At 50.0% G+C, this 10,031-nt stretch overlaps 1 protein-coding gene across 2 annotated transcripts; it reads left to right on the top strand.

Moving 5' to 3' along the window:
• Positions 1–6,097: 6,097 nt before the first annotated feature.
• On the top strand, positions 6,098–8,619 carry LOC309445397 (maestro heat-like repeat-containing protein family member 2B). 2 transcript variants are annotated; one of them, XM_082064146.1, is made up of 4 exons: positions 6,098–6,856; positions 7,083–7,205; positions 7,489–7,556; positions 7,893–8,619. In XM_082064146.1, exons 1-4 carry the CDS (start codon positions 6,818–6,820, stop codon positions 8,089–8,091), a joined length of 429 nt encoding a protein of 142 aa, XP_081920272.1. In that variant the 5' UTR covers positions 6,098–6,817; the 3' UTR covers positions 8,092–8,619. The 2 variants fall into 2 exon arrangements, with proteins under 2 accessions (XP_081920272.1, XP_081920271.1); XM_082064145.1 differs by having other exon boundaries at positions 6,098–7,205.
• The last annotated feature ends 1,412 nt before the right edge of the window (positions 8,620–10,031 follow it).

Here is a 10,031-nt window from a genome sequence, read left to right on the forward strand (position 1 = left end):
CAGCCAGCCTGTAAGGTTGTCATAAATTCATTCCTCAAAGTTCCTAACTCCATTTTGGCTGTCATAGTTATTGGATATTGCTTTCCCTTACCAGATCGAAGTCCTGTTTCAGATTTCTCAGCGTAGTATTTGCTTTATCGAAACATTGGCTGTTAATACTGGTGGAAATACAGCATTCGGAATTTCCTTGGAGATTTCTCACTTGCAGCAAGCAGATCTGCACCATCCCAGCAGCTTCTTGTAGGCCATGCAACTAAACAGAATTCTCAGAAAACGTTATTTGAGCTTACAATTTACTTAACAAATCTTAACCTAAGAGAGGTATAGGACTTTCTGGCAACTATAAGAATACATGTATTAAAATTTTGTTTCAATTTGGAATTCCATTTGTCTCAAAAAACGGCCTTTCTTTCGTTTTCTCCCATAAACTCAAACTGCACCCTCGGACTGCTCCATTCAGTATTACATCGCCACAGTGGGGGGGAACCCCCCCTTTTCACTGCTTCAAAAGCAGGCAGCCAGGTTTTTCCATTTTTGTTTTTCTTTCTCTTCGTGCTGCAGTTTAGAGATAACCAAGGTCACGCAGCTGGCATAATGGCTGGTACGAAGTAGGAGGCTCTGGGAAACTTCTCAGTTACACATTCCTTAGCTCCATTTACCTTTTACAATTTAGAGATGTCAAAAAACAGTACAAAGCAGTACAATAAACATCAATCCATTATTCTATTGTCCTAGATCCAAATCAGTTCATATTCCAGAAACCTTTAAATACAACTTCATAACTTCATACAATACCAAGTTCACATCCATTATAACAGTTTCCTTTGCGCTTTTTTTTTTTTTGCAGAGTTCAACACTTTAAATTCTTTTCCGGCCTCAAAATTACTAAATAACAGTATAAGCAATTACTCTAATGTGTAAGAATGCAATCCTAAGGTGAAACAAGGCGGAATTTTAGCAATGGAACCGGTTCCCATTATAAATATGCAAATTAAAATACTGAGCTCAGACGTGAAAACCAAATACCCAGGTCAAATATGCAGATAGATCACAGTCACACTAATTTAAGACAATACCTCAATTTTGCATTGCACCTTTGAGCCACTCATCGCTCAGGCAGGTGGAGGCACCTCTGGGTCTCCCTGACAAAACGGGTCAGCGGCGCCGGAGCCCATCAGTACTCGCCCCCCCGCCATCGCAACGAGCTGAACCGGGCAAGGCCTTCCTTTCTGCTTTGTTTGTTTTCAGCGTCTCATCTGGTGCGCTACAACTGTTACTCCAAAACCTGGATTCTTTACTTGATGTGCATATGAAAAAGCCAAATTTAGCGTACCGACATGAGAGACTGCCTGTCACAGAGTTGTGCAAGTCTGGATATCGGAATAAAGCTAGCATGCTGGAGAGAAAAATAACAGCTACTACACGCAAAATTTTTACGACCACATTGACGCAGTAAAGAACTAAATTACTCACGACCTTCTGAATTATCACAAAATGCACATTTTGAGTCAACGGATTCTCATGATTTAACAGACTACGAACTTATCATACCATATAGCACAAACCTATCAAAATTGCAACATACTTAAACAGATACCCACAAAGAAAACAGGTTAATGAGGAAAGAATCTTGCAGACTTTAACAAGTTTGCTGTGACCTGTGTGTTATCAGCTAACTCTCCCTCAGCTGTCTGAAATGATTTAATGATCTCTTGTAGGGATTCATTTTGTCCTGCTCTGCTGGCCTCAAAAACAACATTAATTGCAACAAGATTCTATCCTCCGGACACTTTTTCCAATCCTTTAACTTATACAGCAACAAACAATGATGTCAATATTTAACAAAATCTTCCTTCCTCACAATTCCGAATGTTTTCCCAAGCCTTAAAACACCTTCCAACACTGATCTTCTAGGAACACAACTGAAAGCAACTATTCCTGACCCCATCTTGCAAGTAAAACCTTGAAAAGAGGGAGGGAGGGAAGGGGGGGAAAAGCGGGGGGGGAAACGCACATTCCTGACAAGCTGCTTGATTTTCAGAGAGGCAATACACAGAAGCACATAATATATACTGTAAAACTTGCAAATAACATGTTGATAGCAAACATTAGCATTCTCTACTGCTAATCTCAACACTCGTGCTTCCTCAGCTTCTAAGTTTTCAACCTGCTTACTGATGGCCTCTTGGAGATAGTCAATAAATTGCGTGTAAGTCTCATTGGGACCCTGATTGCGGTGTATCAATTAGTGTCTCTTCCAGGGGTTGTGGGATACCTGCCTCTTTCAACGAATCCGCATGGTTCTGTCCTAAATGATCTATAGCTGTTACCTTTCACAGAGTTCTTTTGCCCAGTTCTTATCCGGCGACTCCTTCCGCTCTTTCGTAGGGGTTAGAGGGTTGAAAGACAGTAAAAGCAGACTGGTAAAATTGGTAAAAGGACTGACAGTACACTTGTTTACGACTTTAGCATTCTCCTCTCTCACAGGGTCTTTGAATAAGTTGTCTGACTCCAATCCCCTGGACTCGTTGTTCGATGGTACAGGAGGCCACCCGCTCGACATTTTTCCTCCCCCCGCCCCGGACATGATTTCCATTGCTGACTCTATCCCCCTTTTTTTTTTTTCTGCTCTATATTGTCCCAAAGTTCAAATTTTGAGTCACTAATGCTCGTAACAGTCTTTTCAGGTTTTAATTGCTTCACTGTAGTAATTATCAGTTTCCAGGCGGTTACAAGGCCGAGAATATATCTTTCACGGTGACTTACTGCCTTCCACAACACAGTTCCCATTTCTTTCCAAGTCCCTATTTGAAAAACTCCTGACAGGTCCTCTACACCAAATTAATAGTCCTTTGAGGTTCTTCGCTGATCCACTCTCCCTCATCAAACAATAAATCAGGATCCTGAAAACACCCTTTAGTTCTCCCTGTTGCTACTAGACCAGCTAGCTGTTTAACGCAACTATTATTAACCCCCCGCTTTTTTAAAAAGCTCCGTAAAAGATTTAGGGCTACTTTTAAATCTATACTGCGGTTCCTCCTCCTCCTCCTTGTAAAAACAATATCTATTAAAATACCAAGGTTCCTCCTCCTCCTTATAAAAAAAAATAATATCTATTGAAATACCTCGGTTCCTCTTATGTTTCCTCTTATGTGCAGCCCTGCCTGTAGCCCTTCAATGGCGAACTTCAATCGGTTCAGGCGTCGGAGACGACACACCGCAGCACAGTGTTCGGTCACTCTTGCCTGCCGGTCGCTGCTCCCGGCGCCTTGTCCTCCTCTGTCCGTCGCTGCAGCCCCGCGTTAGCCTCCGTGGTCCCCGTTAGGCCTTGTAGGTCCCCGTTAATCCTTGTAAGTCCTCGTTAGTCCTTCAGGTCCGGGTTCGGGTGCCAAATGTCGGGGGTCAAGACCCCGGCATGGGTTCGGGCCTACGGCGACGGAGGAAGAAATGTAACCAATTCAATGTGAATTATAAACATGCTTCATTCTATTGACACAGAGCGCAAGCTTTTATAACAATTCTATTAATTATGCCTACTTGTCAAACACCGATTTGATAGCATACGTAATGAGCCCATCCCAACATACATAATGAATCCATCCCCTTGAGTCCATCCCCTTCTGTGGCCCCCCCTGGTATGTGAGTTCCCTCGTTATCTCGGAGCTGCCTCCTGGTACTTGTTTATCCAGGCCTTTCTCAGGAGCTGCCTCCTGAGACTGTGAGACTTGTTTGTGCAGGCCTTTCCCAGGCAATACCTTCTCACCCACCCTTGCTCAGCTCATGCTAACTGAGGCCTACTCATGCTAACTAGAAGAGATCCTCTCCGTAGAGAGGGTCTCATGCCCTTTCTCTCTTGGCCATTCTCCAACAGGGGAATAGGTGAGGAAGCAGCAGAGGGACAGAGGGAGAAGAGATGAAGAGGAAGAAGGACACAGCAGGAAAGAGGAGGGAGCAGGGAGGGACTGGGACACAAAACAGGGTGAAATGTCCCCAAGGGCCCAGGGCTCACCAGAGTTCCTGCTCTCTGCACTGCCAGGCAAGCTGTGGAGTTCAGGCACTTCTGTCTGTGAGAAATGCAGTTGTGATTCGTGCTGAGATGTTTCATGTTTACAGATACAACCAAATGAGGCTCGGGCTCTGAACCTGGAAAAAGGAAAAGGTGGGTAAGTTCTATGTAAAAAGTTCTCAAACTTGTTTATGAGGTTATATTGACAGAGGGAACTAACATTTTCAGGGTTAACCAACCACATAATAAGGGCCTACTAACGAACTAACACTTGAAGCCACAGCATGAGTATCTAGTTTAGAGCTGTATGTAGCCAGTTGTGTTAAGAAAAACCAGAACCTCATCAAATGCCGAGATCAGAAGTTTTACAGAACCAGCTGTAACCTTGAGGAGACAAGACAGCCAAGAGTTACAGCAAAAGGGGGGCCAGTCTGGTTTCGGTCGACTTGGCAGCTTGGGAGACCCATAGAGACCATAGAGCCCATAGTGACCCATAGAGCCCCACAGAGACCATAGAGTCCCATAGAGGTCCCTCCTCAAAGCCACCAAGTGACACTGCGCAGGCGCAACAGGGGAGGGTCAAGGAGGAGACTATGGAAATGGTTCTCTGAGACTCATTTTAATAAGACGCGGGAAAGGTTATGAATATGTACAGGCGTTCCTGGGGTCATTATGAATATGTAACACCTTACTGTATTTAAGCACACCTCTTATTGTTTAAAGGTGTGCGTGTTGGGCGGAGCAAATCCCCCGCACACCCAGCGCTCTTTTGCTTATGCTCTAATAAACACGTGTTTAAGGAATACAATTAAGGAATTGGATTAAATGTTGTTTATCCAATTGCTTTACAACAAGCGATTGAATCTGCTATAGAAAAGTTTAACCACCTCCTGTATAGTAAAGGATAAAAGAAAGTATGGATTTTTGTTGCACCTAATCCATAACGCAAGTACCAATTAAAAATACATTAGCAGTGGGTTCCTTCAAATATTCACTGTGAAGGCAGTTCCTGGCACGACTATATTAGCGTTCTTACTATTTTACAGGAGAAACACACGGGCTCCCCCTCCGCCCCACGGCCCCGCCCGAGCCCCGCGCAGCGCTCAGCCCGGGGCTCCTTCCCTCACCGCCGCCCGCCTGTTTCCCCCTCGCCCCTTTCTCGGCCCGGCCCGGGGCCGCGCTGTCGCGGCTGCCTGCCCCTCGCCTTCCTCCTGCCGAAACCAGCCCGTCCCTCCCCCTCCAGCCTCCCCCCTCAGCCGGGACCGGGGCGGCCCCGCCCAGTCTCCCCGGTGTCCGCCCGCCCCTCGCTCACCGCCGGCCCCGCCGCTCCTCGCGCGCTGCTCCCGCCGCCGCACCGGCGGCACGCGCTCCTCGGCCCGCGCGCTCCTGCAGCGTGGCCCCGCCCATCCCGCTCAGGAGCCAATCCCGTCCGCGCCCGCCCCCGGGCCCCGCCCCCCCTCCCGGCCCGGGAGTAGTTACAGCTTCCTTAACATCCCAAATGTGATGTCTTCCAAAACAAACCTTGCGAGCGGCGGAGGAACAAGCTGAGACGACTCAATGTGAGTGATAGAGCATAGTTGCGTCCAGGGTACGCATATTTATACAGATAACAATAATTATGCCTACTAGTCACTTATTGATTGGCTTAAGCGCTAAAGGTCACATTGCATAGCCCTCCTCCTCAAAGCTGTTAGGATGCTCTGTCAAGGTCGTGGTGTCCTTGCCAGTTCTGCTGCAATCAGCAGCTTCTACCGCGGCCTAGTCTGGCTACTTACGCTAAGTTCGTTAGAACAGGCTCTGCTCGTGCAAGTGCTCTGTAGATCCATGTCCTGTGTCCTTCAGCCACTCCCCAACGCTGCTGTGGCCACTTCTTGCCTTCAGAGTGTTTTTCGTTGCTCTTCCTCATGGCCTGAACCTCTCCCCTCACGTGTGCTGAAGCCCACGGGGGGAGCGGGATGCGAGGAAGAGGAGCAGCTGATGCTGTCGACTCCCAGGAGCAAGGCAGGAGCCCCAGGGAGTGCTGCTGGGTTTGGAAGGGGCTCAGGCTGGTCCTGGCCCTGCTCCAGACCTTCCTGATGTGCCCATCGTTGCTGTTTCCCCCTTATTGCGTCGTCCTGCCTGGCCATTGTCACTGGCCATGGCTGAGTGCCCGGGCTGGAGCCCACTCCCCATTTCCCTGTGGGTGCAGGGGATGATTTCTGTGGTGTCACATGCTGCTGACACCCACTTCAACCTGGTCTTGGACACAGTGACCGCTTTCACCAGAGACAGGTTTTATGAGACTTCCACGGGCTGGAAGGTAAAGGATCCAGGGTTTGCTCTTTGGCTTTCCTTTTTGTGACCTTATTTTCACTTCTACACCTTCTGTAGCCAAACTGTGGCAGCTGTGTTTATATCAGCCCTCTTGTAAGAGCTGCCCAAGACCTGTGTTTCAGAGGGGATGTCCCGGCATTGGGGCCCCTGAGCTGTGTTGGGAAGGGCAGCGGTAAATCCGCCAGCAGTGTGTGCGATGCGGGCTGCTCCCTGCTCCCCATCCCGTGCCAGAGCCCCGGCTGCAGGACGGGAACAGCTCCCGGCCCCGGAGCTCGCAGCTCGAGGAGCTGCCGGGAGGTGCCCAGGGAAGGAAGGAGCTGGTGAGGGTGCGGGGCAGGACCGGGGCTGACGTCTGGGGACATCTCTGTTGTCACAGGCACAGCCGCCGCAGGGCACAGAGAGACCTCGGGCCACTCGTGCTGCTCTGATGTGCGTGTACGGCAGCATCGCCCTGCGTGCCCCCAGGGAGCAGCTGCTCCCCACGTGGATAGAGAGACCATGGGCACCATCCTGCGGCTCTCCAGAGTCACACAGAGGGTAGGAGCACGAGCCGTGCAGGGACAGGGACGCCTGGGTGCCCTCGTTCCAGCCCCTTGGGGCCGGCGTGTACCAAGATGGACAAACTCTTTCTAAAGATCCCCCGAGGAAGGGTTTGTCCTCAACATCCAGATGAAAACCCCTGTGTGTCCCCCTGCCCATGCTCCTCTTCCACCTCTCAGCCCTGCAGAGAGTTCAAGGGGTGCTTTGCTCTGTTTGCTCTCAGGAGATGCAGCTCAAGCTCGTCCTGGTGCAGAGTGTCACTGAGGTCAGCTCTGCCATCCAGGCTGTGGGTGATGCTGGCAGCTTTGAGCTGTCCTCGAAGCAGGAGGTGACACAGCCCCTGCTGGTGAGTGCCTGCAGCAGGGACAGTCACACGGGGGAGCTTTGGGCTGCACTTTCCCCTGAGGGGCGATGGTCTCTGGGCTTCACGCGAGCTCCTGGAGCTGTGTCCTGAGCTGGGGGCCCTGGGGTGCAGGGTGGCTGTGGAGCAGGGTCCCCCCCGCGGTGCCTTTGGGGACCCGTGGGGTGACGGGGCAGTGTCTGCCCAGGCCTGGCAGCAGAGCCTGTCCCGGGGGAGGCAGGAGGGCCGTTCCGTGGCAACTCTGCGCCTGTGTGTCTGTGACTTGCAGGACTGGATCAAGGGGGAGCCTGCGGACTCCCTGGTGTACCGAGCGTTTCAGGCCCTGGAGGAGTTGAGGTGAGGGCTGTTCCCGGCTCTGGGGACTCCCCGTGTGCCCCATCCCAGCTGGCCAGGGCAGCCCCAGCGGTGTTGAGCTGCTGGGGCTGTGGAGCAGGAGGGTGCTCCCCACTTTGGGTGTCTCCTGAGCCCCAGGGGTTCCTTACCCTGGGGTGGGGGTTTGCTGCTGCCCGGGGGGAGGCAGGAGCTGCTGGAGCTGAGGGCAGCGCTTGCTGGCAGGGGCTGGGGGGGTGGGTTTGGGGCCCTCGATAAGGTGAACCCGATCATGGTTTGAGCCACTCTGGAGAGCGCTGGTAAATCCCCTTTCTCTTTTCTCTCCCTTTTTCCTCTGGCCAGCAAGCTGAGGCCAGCGCTGAGCAGGGAGGAGAACCGCAGCCTGCGGGCCGTGTGCTGCCGGGCCGACCCGTCCTCTCCTTCCCAGCAGGGGATGAAGAGGGGCAGGACGGTGCGGGCAGCTCTGAACATGCAGGTACCGCGGGGCAGTGCCGCCACCCCGGGTCAGGATCCCCCCGGTGTGCCCTGGCAGCCCCCGTGACGCAGAACCTCAGCTCTCCTCTCCTGCTTCCAGCTGCTGCACAGGAGAAGTGCTGGAGGTCTGGGCCACCTCCTGGAGACTCTCCTGGCGGCAGAGGAGCCCTCGGCTGGGTCTGCCCATCCTGCCGTTCAGCTGCTGCAGGGCTGCACAGCCAGGCTTTCCAAGACAGCCAGTTTAAGCGTATTCTATTCAAAAGAAAGAAGCCTTTGTACACTCTGAGTTTACAGTTCTGTTCGGAAAGGCCACGAGTTAGTACAGGTGGATCAACATTATGTAAATGCCATAGAACAAATTGTGGCTACTGTTGTTTATCTGCTACAATTTCTGTAGCATTTTTAGGCAATTTTAGAAGTCGACTCTTGTCAGGAATCCAGGATCTTGTGCTGACCTGCATATTGCTCCTTCTGCACGTTGTCTTCGATTAATGCTGACCTGAGGGATTTATCTGCAGTACGACACGGTGTAGATACCAAATCAGGTCTGGAAGCCATCTCAGGAGATGGATTAGCTCATCATTACATCAAAAACAGAAGGAATGCTACTTTATTGACATCTGTAAGAAGTTACAAAAGATAGGAGCTGAGGGATGTAACTATTGTTCAGCTAATTGGAATTGCATATAAAGTTTATAATCGCAGGACTTAAATGAAGACAGAAAAAGGGCAAAAGGAGCCCAAACCTGTGCCCGGCAGCTTCTCCTTGATAAGCTGCGGAGAAAAAAAAAAAGGGTGAGAAGCTGACTGTCTGCTAAAGCGGTGGAAAAGGGGGGGAGCTGCTGGAGCTGCAGCTCCTCTCCTCCCGGCTCGCCGCCCGCGGGGGATGAAGCGGGGGGTTGATCATCAAACGTAATAGCACCCCTGCGGCAGGCAGCAGGAGGGGGGGGACAAGCCGTATGCCTCTCGGGGTAGCCTGACACCTGAAATGGTGCGAGCTCCCCTAGAGAAGTAATAGAAACTGAGGGCAACAGAAAGTAGAGAGGGCAACAGAAAGTAGAAATTTGGAAATGTTGTTGGATGAAGCTTGGAGAGTATTCAGGAACAGGGAAAAGGAAGATTGTTGAAAGGATAAGAAAGTATGGAACCAGTCTATGTTAAAGTTCCGTTTTCGCCAGGGGATTTAGTAACCTGAAAGCAAGTGGCTGGTCCTTATCGGGAAAATCCAGATAAGGTTGCAATAATTAAGATGATAATTAAAATGCAGAATCCTGATTGGGATGATTTACAAGTGATTTTGGATACATTAATGAACTCTACAGAAAATATATGGTTATACAGGTTGCGAGGGATAAAGTGAGAGAAGATACTCGGAATGGGAAAGTAGAGGGTAACGTTGATGAGAACTTTCCAAAAGAATATCCCCGATGGAATTATAATACAGGAGGCGGGTTATGCCGTCCCCGGAGGTATCAGGATTGGTTATTGATTAGTGTTCAAACTGCTATGCCGAAGGAAATGAATTGGTCAAAATTGTATAATGTGAGGCAGGAAAGAATGAATCTCCCTCAGCCTTTTTAGAAGGATTAAAAGAAGCTGCCAAAACAGGGATGTAAAATTTTTAGTAGACACAGGGGCTACTTACTCTGTATTAAATTCCTTACAGGGGGCAATAGGTCACAGAGCTACGACAATTGTTGGTGCCACAGGGAAGGAGGAAGTACGGCCATTCCTGCAACCCTTGGATTTGTGTTTTGGAGAAAAGGAGCTAACCCACGAGTTTTTATATGTTCCAGATTGTCCAGTTTCTCTTTTAGGATGAGATTTGCTGACTAAATTAGATGCCATAATAACATTTGAGGATGGAGATTTGGTAATGAAAATTCCGGAGTCAAAGGTAGGACAAATTTTACTATTAAAGGAAAATCCAATTGTAAGGATGCCACAGGCAGTAGAAGATGCAGTGATCCCCACGGTATGGGAAACTGACATACCCGGGAGGTCAAA

The sequence above is a fragment of the Streptopelia decaocto genome (assembly GCF_964273445.1).
Source record: "Streptopelia decaocto genome assembly, chromosome: 13".
NCBI classification, from domain to species: Eukaryota; Metazoa; Chordata; class Aves; order Columbiformes; family Columbidae; genus Streptopelia; species Streptopelia decaocto.

What these genes read in the sequence shown, in the direction of transcription:
- LOC309445397 (XM_082064145.1), top strand. Translation starts at nt 7,017, where the DNA reads ATGCTCCTCTTCCACCTCTCAGCCCTGCAGAGAGTTCAAGGGGTGCTT. An exon ending in AGGTGACACAGCCCCTGCTG is followed by an intron (nt 7,206 to 7,488) that starts GTGAGTGCCTGC and finishes TGTGACTTGCAG; the next exon opens with GACTGGATCAAGGGGGAGCC. An exon ending in CAGGCCCTGGAGGAGTTGAG is followed by an intron (nt 7,557 to 7,892) that starts GTGAGGGCTGTT and finishes TCCTCTGGCCAG; the next exon opens with CAAGCTGAGGCCAGCGCTGA.